At 38.6% G+C, this 17,500-nt stretch overlaps 2 protein-coding genes across 2 annotated transcripts in view; both read left to right on the top strand.

Annotated features, from left to right (window-relative positions):
* The window catches only part of LOC121928461 (opsin-5-like), an 896,145-nt gene that overhangs the window by 104,225 nt on the left and 774,420 nt on the right, over positions 1–17,500 (top strand). The gene's annotated exons all lie outside the window — the stretch shown is intronic.
* Positions 1–17,500, top strand: part of CCDC178 (coiled-coil domain containing 178) — a 298,022-nt gene that overhangs the window by 234,790 nt on the left and 45,732 nt on the right. The window contains exon 17 of the mRNA XM_042463191.1: positions 9,704–9,853. Within this exon, the coding sequence (XP_042319125.1) occupies positions 9,704–9,853 (150 nt within the window). The remainder of the gene's footprint in view (positions 1–9,703; positions 9,854–17,500) is intronic.

Here is a 17,500-nt window from a genome sequence, read left to right as displayed (position 1 = left end):
GTCTTAAGCACTATGGGCAAGAAAACTGTATGATGTTTGGATCCGGTTCACACTGATTCCAGTTCATATCTTCATCAGGCATAGTTTCGATCAAAGATGTGTACTTTTCATTTCCAAAATACTATGAAGCAATATGAATGTTTCTACATAAATTATAAGAGGAGCTGTTTATTTTGTTGTGGAAATATAAAAATTAATTTCAGATGGCAGACGTGACATCCTGAATTCAGTGTTACCTTATATGATGGGCAATGAAGAGATTATTATGAGAACTGACATGTCTTAATAACATCACAGACCATGTTGTCTTCCTGAATGCATGGCATATAATTGAAGATCCCACCAGAGAGAGTGCTTCTAGACTTTATTATCCAATTATTCTGTGTCCTGGGAGGCTAAACATTATATTATCTTCCATTTGTTACCTCCTCCATGTTTTTGTACTACTAAAAAAAAATAACCTGTTGAGGAAAAGGTACACTACAGCATGGTCTCCTTTGACTAGTAGCACTAAGAGCTGGGCATCTGATATCTCTCTATTATAAGACTTGTACAGTACTGCTTTTGTTGATCAAAGCTAGGAACAGGTCCATGGAAATGATGTTAAAGGTCTTGGAATGATGGAATCACTTCTTCATGTGAACTTGATCTGAATTAATAATCCTATGAGAAGTAGCGTGGTGTAGTAGTTTGGCTGTTGGACTAGAAATCTGGAGACCAGGGTTCAGATCCCTGATCAGCCATGGGAACACGTTGGGTGATCTTGGGCAAATCATACACTCTCAATCTCAGAGGAAGGCAAAAATCCCTCTGAAAAAATTTGCCAAGAAAACCTCATGATAGGTTCATCTTAGGGTTACTATAAATCTGAAATAACTTAAAGGCACACAACAACAAAAACAACAACAGCAGGTAGCTAAGGAACCAGATACTTGGAGGGAAAGTAATTTTATTTTCTGGAAACTTACTACAACACAAGTTGTTAGGTTCAAGCTATGTTCTATTATTTCTATGTGACTGTTCTTGATCAGAGCCAGAATTTTTGAAAATAAATGCTTAGTTAATTTAATTGCATGGTTGTTAGCACAATTTGATTTTGGAAACAGAGCATTTCATAACAAGAGACCTCCTTCCAAGACCACACTTCATGACTGTCCACAATTTCTTCATGAAGCTTCATAAATGGAAGGGAAGGAGGTCTCCAAGAATGCAAGATTTAATCAGCTGGGAAGTTTCAATATTAATACCAGAATATTGAAATGACTGCTGAACTAGACAAGGAGCTAGTCTGTCATATGGCTGTTAGCTTCTACAGTATGTACAACAGTCAGTCTAATCTGAAGGCACAAGATCAAAATAGTTTAAAGCATATTAGTTAACCATTATCATGTTTATATTGGCAAGGGTAGTCCCCCCCCCTCACAGTATGCGTATGATAAAATCTTGGATGTATAGTGTTGCTTGCCAATTGTGAATGTAAGACTAAGGAATGAAAAAAAGATATGATTTTGCATGCTCAGTATGGAAAGGCTACCGCATACCAGTGGTATACATGAAAGTTTCTTCTTCAACCTGATTTATACTAAGTATATTTGATACCCCACCATGAAATAAAGAGACCAGACACGTAAACTGGATGAATAAAGGGCCGTTTATTTGACCTATATCCTATTTAAGCTAAGCACTTGAACTTAAACCTTAAACGTCAAACTGTGAGAGAATGATTAAAGTGAAAAGCCTGGAGTGGGACCAGCTGAAGCCAGGTGTCAATCCTAGACTTCCTCTTCAGCCTACCCTTTGGTCACAAACACCGAACCCTGAGGTAAATCCAATGATTCGGATTGCATGCTCAGCCAGTCCTGGGAAGATAAACAAGGCACTCTCCCCCAAATTCCCTTGAATTTGTAAGGCTGAACAAAAACCCCATGTCTACCTCAAAGGCAGGTTCTCTTAGTACTCCACGTCCCTTGACGTATACAAGCTGATCAAATAGCCTAACCTTCCACCACAAAGGGGTGCCAGTGGTGCATACCAAACAATTTTTGAACCCCATATGGGCCAGTGAAACCTATTTATCAGCCATCCTTAGTGAATTTCCAGTCCCTTTATACAGTATGGGGTAGGCAAAAAACCCCAAGGAAAGTGGGGGGGGGGGATTCCTACCCAGGCCCGAAGCGACCAACAAAGTTCATACTGCATTTAGGGTGGGTTGTGTAGTCGAAAAGAGGCAGGATGGGGGGCATACCATATACTGACTCCGCCCCCCATCATGTGCCTCAGCTTGTTCTGTTAGACCATGCTTCCATTTGAAAATACTGGTCTCATCATGGAGGGTATCAAAGCCCCACCCTCCCTCAATGGCTCTGCCAATCGTCCTGGTGTGAATTATGCACGTTTAAATAAGAAGTGCATTACTACAATTTTTCCCCCCTTAAGCAAAGTTACAGAAAAATGAGCACATTCAGTGTCTTTCATTGTAACAGGACATCCATGGTTTTAATATTTCATGGCATGCAGGCCACTTCCTTTATTTGTTGGTTAGTTCTGGACAATTTGATATTAGCCACTCAATTTTGTCCTCTCAGCAATTTGCAACAGTTACAGTTTTAAAACACTATAAATTTAAATATCAAATAAAATAAAGACCCCAGCACAGTGCAAACTGAATAAATAAAATAAAACCAACAGCAATATAGCAATATCCATGATCTTAAAAGATCTTAAAAGATCTTAAAATAGTTTTAAACTGAACTTAAGGTGTTATGAAAATGACTGGGCTTTTTTAAGATACAAAGGAGATGTGTGAGCATGTCTTGAATTCTTAACTGGAAGGCCACTGGGTGTCAGCCATGTCCATTTCTACTGACTTAGTTCAATCAAGCTAAATGGCTTGTTGGAGAAATAAAGCACATAGTTCTGATGAATCAGAACTTCTGTCAGCAGTGTACAAAAATGCTCATAAACATTATGGGAATCTATGAAGATAGTGTTTAGGCATGTTCTATTTTTTTTTTAAACTTCTTTTTTTACTGCTTTGGAAAATAAAAAATGCAAAGATGGTTGTCCTTAGGCCTCGCCATGCTTGGAAGCTGTATGTACAAATGATCCTCCCACTGGGATGAGATTTTTTTTTCCTTGTTGAAAAATAAGTTAATTGTCACATTCATTAAAGTTAGAAAATAATTTCTTAGAAAGTATATTTATGAACATATAGAGAATAGCTATTCTAATATTAGATTATAAAATGTATTAATCACAGCTATAATTACAATCCTGTTTACTCAAATAATTTTTATTCTTGATCACTTTGGCTTCAGTTCAAAGAGCAGTTCCACATTTTGGAGTTTCTGTTTTCATTACACTAGCTGTTTGCTCCAAAACTTTGAAAACAACAACAACAAAACAGACACAACTAGAAAATCTTCCACCTGAAGAAGCATGTTTTCACATGGCTGGAATCACTTTGCAGTGATATCTCATATATCCATCTAAAACTGAGCAAGTGGTTATACTCACTACACTCCCATTTGCAGTTCCCTCCTTCCAAGCAGGCACAGAAGAAGTATGCATGATACTTAACATCCATGATCTCAGCACCTGACATTTTTCTTTCCTTCCAAGCAGTTGTATGTGGCTCAGATCCTATGCTCCTAAAACTGCTGTGCATCATGTATGTGTTTGCTCATGTGTGTATAGATATATTATAATAGATTATTATTTATATCTACAGATGTTAAAAAATATATGGCGTCTATACCCCCATTCCAGAACTAATCTTAATGGGGGATCACTCTGTCTGTATTGAAGTTTTATTTTTTTTAAAAAAATGGTGATTGGGAGATCTAGTGACCCATCTCCTGTATCACATTTGTTTTTGTCTATAGCTATTGATGAATTGTTTTAAAGTAAACCATATAACTAACTGACTGCCAAAAAGTTTCAAAATTATCTACAGACAGATCTAAAGTTTGGGAAATGGTGACTATCAAACCACACAAAGAAAACACCAAACAATTCCTGTATTTGGTGTTCTGTGTAGTGGCTTCAAATCTATCCTCTGACAAATAGCAAAACTCCCTTCAATCACTTGTTTTCTTAACTGTATTTTGACCTGCACTTCATTGGTTACTTTGAAAAGTAACAATAATTGTAGTTGCAGATACAAACCACCTCCATGTTCTGTTGCAAGGATAGCCACAGTTTGTAAAAATAACTCTAATTATCCAAAAGTAACTTATAAAATAAAAAGTATCCTTTTTATTTGAAAAAGAATGATGGGAGTGTTGCAAATCACTGACCTCATCTAAGCATTGAGATCACCTACAGAGTGTGTGTAACTATAAGTATCCTGTAACTATAAAATTAAGTAAAATGCAGTTATAAAAAATTGTGAAGTTATCCCTTGTTATGCTACAATGCAAAGAATCATAAAGTTGGACGGGACCATGAGGCCCATTTAGGCAGTCTATTCCACAGTTCAGCAACTCTTACTAGCAGGAAGTTCCTCATGAAGTTTAGGTGAAATCGTTTTTGTCATAATTTGAACCCATTATCAGGGGAAGGCAACAGCAAACCTCCTCTAAACAAATCTTTCCAAGAAAACCTCATGAAGGGTTTGCCTTAGGGTCACCATAAGTTGGAAATGACTTGAAGACACACAACAACAACAAATGTCATGCCCTAGTCTCTGGAGCAGCAGAAAACAAGCTTGCTCCATCTTCTACATGTGTGGGTATGTGCCTTCTGAGTACTCAGAAGTGGTTTTCCATCCTCTGAAAGGTAGCTTACTGTTCCTTGTATTACTTGGCAGTTACTCATCCCAATAACTAATTAGGCCTGACTCTGGGCAGTAGATCCCATCTTATCTCAAAAACTAAGCATGATCAGACCTGGTTTTGTACTTGGATGGGATAGTGCCACCAGGGAATATCAGGTGCTGCATGCAGTATTCACAAGAAGGCAAGGCAAACCATCTCTCAATATTCTGAAATTCATAGCATTGCCATAAATCAACAAGCAACTTGAAGGCACATGCTTTACTTTTATAGTGTAAATAGCCTGAGATCACAAGATCTCATCAGATCCCATCTGATCATATCACTATTTATTCTTATTTTCTCCAAGCTAAACACACCCAACTCCCTTAGCCATTCCTCATAAGGCTTGGTTTCTGGGACTTTAACAAAAATTAAAGTACAGTAGTTAATGTTGTATTTATTATAAAAAGACTTTGTTACAAGCTACATTTTTTCTAACTAGTTACTTGTAATCTCTGATTTTGGCATATACTGGTTTTTTCTTCAAACTACATGGTGAGACAGAATGGGGGAAGTGTTTCTGAATTAGGGCACATCTTTCCACTTTCCTGAAACACAGTGTCCCCACATCTACTGATATGCCTGATGTACTCTACAACTGGGAGAAATTTAAATCTACACTGGACAAGAACAAGGGCCTCTGACATAATAGTGCACCTCACAAGGTGCTCAAGTACCCTTGATAAAACAAGAGATCCTCAAGAGGCACATCCATGTAGAAAGGATTTTCAGTGAAAAACTACCAATTAAAAATATTAATTAAAACTAACCATTTAAAGCTGATAATGGTTTAGAAATATACAGGCTCTTACACAGGTGTGTTCTAACCACTGTTTAGGCATCTTTAACTTGTCTCAGCTATCATGTCTCTTCGTATTTGATCATCCAGGCCTTCTGTAATCACACATCATTCAGTTCTCTGCTGCTTTTTCCTAACTCTAAACCAGACCTGCAGAACTTAACAATAGGTAGGGGCAAAATTAAAATAAGTAAAACTTCATTGGGCTGCATATAGATTTCAATTAATAAAAAATAATTTATTAGTATTAATTCATATTATTAATAGTAATTCTGTTCTTCTCCTCCTCTCCTTGGGTGAAATCTGAGTGGAGGAGGAGCCTTGCAGGGCAAGTGTTCACCCCTCTTATTCCCCCACTGCCCAGATTTCTCCTTGGAGGAAAGCCCAGTGGTGGCAGAGCCTTCAGGAGTGAGCATTTGCCCCTCTTCCTTCCCTGCCACCTGGGTGTCTCTTTGGGGGAAAGCCCAATGGTGGAGGAGGCTTCAGGGGTGAGCGTTGAGCCTGCCTCCTCCTCCAGCTGGTCCTCATCTTGGAAGAAGGCTGAGCAGTGGAGCAGCCTTGAAGGTGTTCCGCATCCTCACAGGCCACCCAAAATCCAATGGGGGGCAACATACAGCCCCTGGGCCATATGTTGTGTAGGCCTGCCCTAAACAAAAAGAGAAGTTTAGTGGCAGAGGGTTGTTTTTTTAAAAAAAAAATCTGATTCATTTTTAAGACATAACTTATTAGTTTTAAATTCCAACCCAAAGACTACTTTTTATCCTCATGGATTTCATTGTGCCCTGGGCCTTCTCCCAAGGTAGTCCTTTCTCTCCTGTTTGCTAATTTATCTTGCACAGAACAATGTTAAGACTGCAGACATACCTCACTTAACAAAGCCTTGGACAAAGAACCTTCTACAAAATCTTTTTTATGGGAGTCTAGCCCCACCTCTACATTTCTTGTCTTCTTCTAGCTGGAGATTTGTTTGTTTGCAGCTTTAGCATTGGAAGAGTGATGAAGGAGGGCTGGTGAAAGACTTTTATTTTTGGGCTGCAGCAGTGCACCTGTAGTAAAAATGCAATAAAGTCTGAGGTGGGAAAGAATGGGATTCTGCTTCAGGTGATCCTACCAAAACTGTGTGTGCCTATAAACAACAGGCAAGGTAAATGGCAGTTGCATGCAGAATCCCACACCTCAGTCGGTGTGAAGAGCAAAACAGAAAGAAAGAACATTAATCTGTTTCTCCAGTTACCCTTCCATGTTGATAAAGCATAGATGTATTAGTTTCACCACCAAAATGGACATCATGAGAAAAATGAACAATGTAGAAAGAAAAAAACAAACATCCCGGGATGCATTTTGGAAGAAGCTTTCAAGTGGTCTCCAGAAGATTCTAACTGTTTTTGTTTACTTCTGCATGATTTACCTGATCTGGTTGTATTATTTCACATATACACATTGTTAGTTTTGAACTAAAGGTTTGCTGAAACAAGTTCAACTGCTTTACTTTTCTGTGGTGTAGCCCTGTTTTTTCCATGCTATTTCTACCTCTGTACTAAAGTTTCTGCTAAAGACATAAAACACAGGAACACATCTACTTCCTTAATTGCAGTAAACTTGTATCCTGTCTGATGGCCCTTGCGGTCTCTTCCAACTATGATTCAACTCAATGGTTAAGTCCCACTACATTCATTGGAATATATTCCCTAGCATTACTGCATATGTGCAGGGGAGAGGAGTAGATTTTCCTGGTGCATATTTTCTCCACATATATTAAAGAAAAGCAATGAGTAGTGACAACTTTTAAATCAGCCTTTTCCAGTTTTTTAGTTCTGTGTGTCAGTCTCCATTTCATTTATGAATCTTGAGTACATTGTTGGTGAAATCTTCATCTGCTTTTCCCATTTGGAATTAAAATGTTGACCTTTCATCTTTACACATAGTTACCATTTGCACAGTATTATCCTTGAACAGACAACCACCTTTACCTGTTATATTTTTGCATTCTTCTAATTTTATCTATAAGAATGATGGAATTAGACAAGATGATTTAAACCCTTAATCAGATCCCTTGTCTTTATATTTTGTTTTCATATTGCAGGGATTTGAAATGGTGCTGCAATACTAAACAGAAGGATTCTCTCTCTCTCCCACCCCTAGTGAAAATTGTTATCTCATGAGCTGTTGTTGATAGCAAATGCAGATAATATAATTTTCCCACAATGCTACAAATATCAGCACTACCAATATCAGCACTACAAATTAAAAAAAAATATCCTCAGGAAAAGGATTTTTTTTCCTCCAGCACTTCCGTTTGTGCTGCAATCCTCTGGCATGGTTACAATTCATGTTAAAGAGCTTAGGAATCTGGATGTTTCTCTAGTCATACTTTAAAATTTGGTTCTCTTTCAGAGAGATAATATGCACCTGAACTATACTCCTTATAGTTTATAGGTGTGACAGCACCACAGATACACAGCTAGATACCAAGGAAAGAGGATTTAATTCAACTTTCCTTCTGACATGCCAGTTTTCTATTATGAGTCTTTTTCATGAAGAAACATTCTCTTCCTGCTGCCTTTGTCTCATCCCAGTATGTAAGCATCAAGAGCTGACCCCAAACATTTTGCTTTTTGAGGCAAAAGGAAACTGCTTTTGCATTCCTAATTGCATGTATAGGTGCTGACTGGACTGGCAACTGAATATTAATCCAGCATTGGTGATGGGATAGTTTCATCCACCCGACTTAGTTAAAAGGTACAAACAGGCTATGCAACATGCATAGATTTCTTGTTCCAAGATGCTCTCTGCTCATTAGCATTTGCTGCTCAACCTGGCCACTTGAGGGTAGGCCATATTCATTTCAAACCCAATAATCCATAGTCAGACATAATTCCAACATGTTCCTGGTTCACATTACAAAAACTCCCCAATATTTCACAGTTGAAAACTGGGATGTGTGTGGCCAAGCAACATTGGAGTTTAGTCATAAAGACAAAAATTATTAGTAAGAAAGAACAGATACCCTAGCTAAGAGTGCAGCTTGAACCTACTGGGACGAGAAAGATTCTGACTCCCGTTCTACTCTTCTCCCCCCTCACTAAGTTAATTGTGTGCAAACTACTTTTCCTTTAAACTCAGTTTGCAACAACTATAATAAACTGAGGATGAAAGGGACAAAGTCAGTCGAGGAGGGAGAAACTGGAACATTTTAAAAGCAGAGGATTAATTGGGACTGTCCCTGCTAAATCAGGACAGTTGGAGGGTATGGAAACAAAGGACATTGAACTTTATGAGAGTGACTCATCTTCCATCCCAATAGTGATAGGAACGATATAAAGGAGCTTGGTAACAGAAAAGCTTACTCCCTCAGTCTGTTTCCAAGTCAGAAAATGAATGAAAAAGATATATTACAGCACTGCACCATATCTGAGCAGTATTTCTGTTCTGGCCTGCAACTACTTGGTCATACAAACAAGCCTTTCTATATATATTTTTAAATGAGATTAGTTTCAGAACCCCATAGTATATCATCATCTTTTGGGAATGTAGCCAACATGTTATAGTGGAGTGGGTATGTGTATTTTCCTTAGGAGTCACTCATATGTGGGCTTCTTGCCATACGTTGACCAAAATATACATCGCTGCAACTCATTTCACATTCTTGCATGTACAGTTTATCACACTGCTGTAATTTGTTACATGACACTAGAGCCCCTGTTGCAAATGTGTGACATGAAACACAGTCATAAAGATCAGTGAGGACCAGAGTATTGTGAGGTGCATCTAGAGCAGCTGCCTATGCTGATTGTCCTTGCTGAATCAGAACATTTTTGTCCTGCTCAGACAGCTACTTCATAGCAATTCTATAAAAGGAATACATAGTGATACATAAAACTGCTCCCCCCCCATAACTTTTTATACCTACCTGTAACTGCTATTTTCTTGCACATTATGCATATGAAGCTTTATGCATTAAGTACAGTACAACACAAAGCACACCTAAGAGGCATCATGCAAGAATGAATACCATTGGGAAGTTTTGAAATGAAATTCTAGCTTTTAGCAATAGTTCGTTGTGGTAACTACAGATCTTTCTCTCTAGAATACTCTGAAAGACACAATGGATGAAAATCTACGCTTAGCACAGGAATATCAAATGCTCCAGCTGTGCTTTCTAAATAACAAGAATGAATTTACGGACTTTTATGATCATAAAGTCAGGGCTGAAGCAGCATTAAGAGATCAACAGCAGGTATGGCCATAATGTGCTCCATTTCTTACAGGCTTGTTTTCTATTTGCTAATCATACATAATTAATAACATTAGAAATCATTTATAATGTTGAAATGCATGCAACAACTTATATGATGATTTTCCTGTATTTCTTCTTCTGTGTCTGAGTATTTTTCTGTGGAATGGCTAAAGAGTACCCAAAAATATTAGTCATTCCTTTTTGGTATTCAAGTTGTACTTTTAAATTATGTAATGCTATCTAGTTCCCTGCATTTACTTCTATTTTTTAAAATAGAGAACATGTTATTTTAATGCTTTTTATGGAAGTAATGATCTATTAATGCAAGACAAAAGCTTTGACCTAGTAGTAGCCAAACCAAAAACAGTTCAGTTATTCTATATGCATGCATATCTTTTCATGGATAGGAAATAATACACTCAGGTGAGTATGTTCTCCAGTGAGATCCAATAGCCATGGGTAGATGTGAGTCATGCCAAATAATCTGCTGTAGTGAGTCACTCTTTTCTTGTGTCATAGAATGGTTGGATTGAAGATGCAGTTGCAGCAGGAAAGTGATGGGAAAGGTGAAAGAATTTCTGATAGTGATGAACATTTCCTTTTCTCATCTGTAGTAAGTTTGGCACCTGGACTTTAGGGTCCTTGTTAACAGCATAGCCAAACATTAACAGCTCTCTAGTGGCATGAAAGAGTTAATGTGCATTAGTGACTTTGATACTTTTTGCATTCACTTTGCAGTTTGAGGCTGGGAAGAGATATAAAAGTTGATGATGAAGTGGGGGAGTGCATTTTTCTGTGTTGCAAACTTACCTGTACAATAATATCCAAAATTCACAAAACATCTATATCTTTGTTGATGGTGTTGGTATTGGTAGTGTGTATCTCCAACCCATTTCTGACTTATGGTGACCCTATCACTGGGTTTTGTTTTGGGTTTTTTGCTAGTTTTTCCAGAGAGGATTTGCCATTGCTGTCATCCGAGACTGAGAGTGTGTGATTTGCCCAACGTCACCTTTTTTAGGCCAGCCAAATTCACAAAATACAAATTGCAAATTTTCTAAGCTCTACTGGCTTCTTCATCAGGCAAAAGTCTTAAAAATTAAATAGGAGGGGGGGGGGAATGACATTGTTAAAGTCAGAGAGCTACATTCTGTAAAGATGCTGTTATTGTTGTTCACAGTGAAGATGGTATGGGGGGATATTCATGTAGGGAGGCCACTCCTCTTTATGGCCATGTTAGTTCTGGGAGACATTGGCCTGATTTAAATGGGCCTTTGCGCCATCCCCGTCACATGCTAGGTGTTGGCCAAAGATGCAGCGTCCATACTGGCCTCACCCCAGCACGTGACGGGGGCGTCAAAATGGCGGCGCCCTGTACACACGGGCGCTGCTATTTTGACTTAATGGCCATGTTGCATCCAAATGGCACGGTGCGGCCATTACATCTTGGCGCCACTGAAGGGTGTTTGTGGTGCCCTTTCAGCAGCACCGAAAGAAGCTCCGTTTCAGAGCTCCTTCCGCCATGCGTACAGCTGGCGCGGCCTTTAAATGGCCACGCCAGCGATACAGAGAGAAAGGGGCCAAGTGACCCCTTTCTCCCTTTCCCCACCACTGTCAGGGTGTCCTTGGGGCTTCATCCCTTTCCAGGCCACGAGGAAGTGGCGTTTTGCCTCGAGGCCTGCAAAAGTGGCGGATCGGGGCATCTGGGGCTGCCGCTGTGGCCACTGAGGCCCCAATCTGTCAGGGAAAGGGGCGGTCTGTATCCCGCCATAGTATACTTCCAGGGAGTAAAATGTAAACTTCCTTTGATATGTGGTAGCCTCTGCCCTTACAAGGCTACCACTTCTCCTCTATGATTTTTAACACCTCTGCCTGATGAAGAAGCCAGAAGTGCTTCAAAAGCTTGCAACATGTATTTTGTGCATTTTGGTTGGTCTGAAAAGCTATCACTATTTTATGGATTTTGGATGTTATTGTACTTTGCTTTACAGCCAACATGGCTACCCCTGGATATGTTTGCTTGCACAGTTCTCATTGCTGTTAAGGGGGCTATGGGTCATGCTTGCACACCTTCATTTTCTTCATTAGCATCTGCACTATACAACCTTTGGAAGTCCCTACTCACTTTGGACAGGTGCTTCCCAACCCAAGGGCTCCTCATATGTCCATCAATAGGGATTTAATTTTATTGCTGATAGAAGGGTTTGTCTGGGTACAATTTGTTTGGGGGCCCTCTTCTACCATTTACTGTAAGAGGTTGGTGAACCCTATCAGCAGGAGAACTGGAATGCTTCTCTGCTGTGTAACATCTGTTGCATCAGTTACACCAATAAAACTCCTGTGACAGCAGTAACATGTATCAGTGTCCAGCTCTGAAAAAAGCTTTGGAGCTACCCCTAGTTCCAGAACAAGACACTATTTTCATTTTTTCTCCACCACAAATACCAGCTCTTCTCTGCTGTTTGAGAACAATTGAATGGTAGCCCAATGTCAGAGATCCAGGTCTGTTGCCAAACATGTAGTTCAGTCCTCATCCTGGTGAAATACAGATTATAGGGATCAATGTGGAGTGGTCAGTTGTGATGATTTGTCATTACCCTCATTATGTTACCTTGAATATGTTGCATAAATCAGCCACAAGTAGATTAGCAAAACAAGCAATAATAAAACTTTCTTGACCACACATAGTACAACTTAATAAAAGAAATTCTAAAAATCAAATCGAGAATTTGAATTCATCTTGCATGTAGCTACATTCCCCCTATTAATAGGTAAAATTATGACAAGCAATACCTATATGGAATTCATTTTTCTGGAAGATTGCATTATAAGCTTGACTTCATGGCCATTATGGCAGTGATCCAGAAGGCACACAATCACACTCCATAAATGCAATGGAGCTTCTAACATTTCCTGGCAGCAACAGCATACAGGGAGGTTATTTAAAGATATAGCCATATTGGAAAAATCAGTATACAAAGTGATCTAGTAGCATCTTTGGGGTGAAATGAAGGAAAGAAGCTGGTAGCATGAGCTTTAATAGACTTGAGCCTACTTCATCAGATGCATAGGGTGGAGTGGAGAGTCCAGAGACAGACATTTATAAGCTGGTTGTATGTGAGAATGTGAATTAGAATTCAAAATCTTGTGGGCAAGGTCAGTTTTAATGATGGTCGATTGTCATTGGGGGACAAAGTCAGGAGAAAGGACATTGTCTCAAGCCAAGGAGAGTAGGCGATGACAATGATGATGAGGATGAGGATGATGATTAATATTATTATTATTACCCTTTATTTATAGAGCACTGTAAATTTGCCTTATGGATCCAATACTCATTTATTTGACTGAAATGTAGTGTGGGAGCCAGAGAGGAGATGTGATGAATGGTCAAGGGTGCCCTCATGGTCAAGGATGGGGGTTAGATGGTGTTGATATCTGTGTATTAGAGGGTTGGAGGCTGTCTGTAGGTGACTAAAGGGTCCTTGATAGGGCAGCATTATTGTCCAGAATGGATTGTACAGTAGTTGTAGTTGTAGTTCATTGATGATACAGTATGTCACCACTAGTGGGGCTCTGTCATTTTCAGCCTGTTCTGTGGTAGATTAGTCCTGGGTACAAATCTTGTCTTGTTTATTTGTTGTTGCTCTTTTTACTTTATAAGCTGGGTACTGAAGCTTGAAAAATGCTTTTGTAATTCCATGAGTTTGGCATCCTTGTCTTGTGAGTCTGAGAAAAAGTAATTGTATCAGAGGGCTTGGCTGTAGACTATGGATCTGGTAGTGTGTTCAGGGTGGAAAATGGAGGCATGTAAGTACATGTAGTGGTCAGTGTGTTTGCAATATAGTGTGGTGCTTAGATGTCTGTTTTTTAGTAATACCATGGTGTCCAGAAAGAGAACTTATTTTGTTGAAAATTCTAGGCTGATACTGATGGCTAGGTGGAAGTTGTTGAAACTCCGGTGGAATGTCTTGAGTGAGTCTTCTCCTAATTATGGAGATAGCGTCAAGGTACCTCAGGTTGAGGAGTAGTTTTTGGGTACAGGAGTTAAGGAAACATTGTTTTAGGTTGGCAATGAAGATGTAGGCATATTGTGGTGCCATGCCCATGCCCTTGGCAGTACTATTAACTTGAAGGTATATGTTATTACCAAAGGTGAAATAATTTGGTGGGAGAACAAAATGTCAGAACATGGTGGCTACATCTGCTAAGGTCCCATCTAGAATGATGTTATGGCTTGTAGTCCATCCTTATGTGGGATGTAGGTATACAGGGATTCAACATCCATAGTGGCTAAGATGGTATTCCCTGGGACGTTGTGAGTGGATTGTATTTTCAGCAGGATGTCAGTGGTATTATTCACTTATCTGGGAGTGTTGATGGCATATGGTTTAAGAATATTATCTATATGTTTTAAGACACCAACTATGAGTGTTCCAGAGCTAGAGACAATAGGTCATCCAGGGCTGCCCTGTTTAGATTATTTTAAAAGCAGTCTGTGACAGTGTGAGGAAATGGTGAGAGCAGGTGAAAGGTCAGAATCCCCACTGTATACACACATATCCTTACATGTTTTTGAAATAGCTTTCTAGGCCAAATACCATATAAAGATTTTGTCTGATCTGTTAAAATTGCTGCTCATAATGGGTACAAGTTGCCAATGGGTTGTCAGAACCTTTAATAAGATCAGATTGCATGTGGATATCACCACTGCATAACTGCAGCAACAACAACAAAAATCAATGAAAATTGATCAGGAAAGAAACTAAAGATGTTACAGACCAGAGGTGTAAAAGCCATCTAAACAGGACTTTTCCTAAAATTATCTTTTCTGTGTGCAGATCTATAGAGCAATTCGAAGAACTGATATATATCTCTTTCACACTTTATATAATTTGTCATTCTATATTACCTTCTCAATATATGGGTTGGAAGAAATATTGAGAATTATACTTCTAAAAATTTAAGAGAATTTTTACAATCCACATTGTAACTGTTGTTATTCACCATGGAGTACATAAAATGAAAAGCACAGCTATGTAAGGATCTAAATTAGATAATTACAGTTAGCTGAAAATTGTTTATATAATCTATGTATCTATAGATATAAAATCAGCACATAAAGAATATTTGGACTAATTACAATAGAACAAGAAAAGAAGTTGGTTATATACTGTTCCTATTAAGAGGTGTATTTTTCTTTAGATTTTTGCTAATAAGTGACTTACAGCTGCAACAGAAAATCAATTTTGTGGGAGTATGGCTATAATGATTTTTGTAGTTCCTGCACTACACATATACATCACAGTGACATGAATGTTCAGGGAGAAAATCACTCTCATGTTCACATTTCCCCCAAAACACAGAGTTATCTTCGTTTGAAAAAAAAGAAAGAAGAGATGTTCAAAATTAGCTTGCAAATTTTTATTATAGGACTCAGTGTTTGAACTCAAGTGTTTAAGCTTTAGACCAGCACAAACTGTGCTATTGGGGCTGTATGTATTCCCTTAGATGTTTTTGGAGTCTCACTCCCTCCAAATCCCTCTGGAGTAACCTTTTTGCAGGCATAAAAAGGGGTCAGTTGCCTTCCATGGAAGTATCAGTGGAAATTTACATTTTAAATAGGTAGAGGGGCTCTTGCACTAACATAATAATACCAGTTTTTCCCCAACAAGAAATAAGTTTCCTGCCACTTCTGGTTTTGTTTTGTTTTGTTTTGTTTTGTTTGGGGCATTTTTGCTGTCTCTTTGTACCCCATAGGATCTCAGCAGCAAGCAGTAGGCTCCAAAACACACTACAGTTGCAATCAGATGGATACATTTTGCATAGACAGTATAATCATTCAGTTACACTAGGCAGTCTTCTGGTTCACTTTGGTTTGGTGAAGTAGTCTTCCCTCCACATTTGTTGGTGAAGCACTGATGGATTTGATTATTCATTAATTACTGTATTTGCCATTGCCTCTGTTGCTTCCCTATAAATAACCCCCCAAATATGTTATCTCTAAGAATTTCTAGGTCCTCCGACATGATTTTAACCTCTGGTTAACCTCTGGCAGTACCCCACCCACAGTGTCCTATATTCACATTTTCCCATTTTCATGGGGATTATGTGCCCCCGAACCCTGCAAAAGTTGAGAGCTTACTGTAGTAGCAGAAGCATTCTCTTTGTCAGTTTTCCCTCCATGTTGTTGAGCATGGTTCGGTCACGGAGGAGGAAAGAATTCTTGGTCCTCTAGTTTCTTTTAGTGTGTCTTTTGACATATTGTTTCTGGATTTACTACCCTGTGCCCCTATTTCTATAACCAGTGCATAGCACATCATAAGATGGTTTCAAATATTTGGGGAATAAGCATGGGGGTGTATGTTTGTCTCTCACTTTCTTATGCCTCTGCAGAGATGGAGGCACACATAAGGATACATAAGTGAATATTTCAGTAGAGGTCACTTTAAGAAGAAAAGGTGGATGAAGGGATGTCACTTAGAAGATGTAAAGAGGAGAAAGGAAGCCAGAGGCTTTGTATACAGAGAAAGTTAGGGAGAAATGACCAGGCTGGAAACAAATAATACTGGAGAAAGGGCTACAAGACCAATCTTGATAGTAATGATTATATCCATTCTCATCACACCACCCACATTATATGAATTCTGAAATGATTTGTTTGCTGTCTCTGTTTCAGCTTTTTCAGAGTGTTGGACATACTGTTACAATAGAACATATGTAGGGTCAATTCATGCCGAATAGTTATTAGAAACCATGATAACAAAAGTCATTACACTGCAGTTCAGTTTTGATAGTAAAATTTCTGCAACATTATCACAAATCCTCATGCATTAGTGCAATGATCCTTACTATAGTTTCATATTAGAATCAAAAGACTGCACTGGCATGCGTGATACAAGAAGTCTTGTAGGTTGAAAGAACCTCTTCAGCTTCTGCTTATAATACTTCCTTTTTTGTCTTCTATGCACTGAACAATCCTTATTCAAAACTCTCTTATTAAATCTTAGACATTTTTCCTCTATCTTATTCTTTTAAATAATTGTATTTCTGTAAAAGTCCAGCCAAAAGTACTACAAAGCCCTCTGAAAACACTAGGAATTGCTTGAGTCATCCACTATTCTCTTCCGATAAAGACAAGGCCCATATTGGTTGATAAAAGAAGTAGAATGTATTTTTTAAAACTGCACTCTACAATCTAACTTTAAAGGTAAATTTGTGCTGCTTATTTTATACACTTTGCTTAGGGAGAGATGCCAAAAATCTGGTATCTAACTCAACAGGAGCAGAATTCTTACAAGGAGAGGAGGTATGGATCTCTGACCAAAATAATCTGAAACCATCTTTTTCTTTAGTCCAAACTTCATCTAGCAAGGCAAAATACTCTGTGTTCAACTTTCCCCCAGGCCTAATTTTCTTTTAAAAGCTGTTTGAATGGTGGCTTGGTTGAAAAAAAGTACCAGATGATTACTTTGTGTATTGACTTACCCATACTTCCTCCATAATATATTGATCCCAACACTGAAATCAACATACTGTTTGGGGACAGTATTTTTATTCATTTATTGTTTTTAAAATATATGTAAGCTGCTCTGAGATCTTTTGGATAGGGTATGAATCTTTTGAACGATAGATAGATAGCTAGGTAGG

This window comes from Sceloporus undulatus, chromosome 4, assembly GCF_019175285.1.
Source record: "Sceloporus undulatus isolate JIND9_A2432 ecotype Alabama chromosome 4, SceUnd_v1.1, whole genome shotgun sequence".
Classification (NCBI taxonomy): domain Eukaryota; kingdom Metazoa; phylum Chordata; class Lepidosauria; order Squamata; family Phrynosomatidae; genus Sceloporus; species Sceloporus undulatus.
The sequence above is the reverse complement of the archived record's forward strand: the minus strand, read 5'-3'. Positions and strand labels throughout refer to the sequence as shown.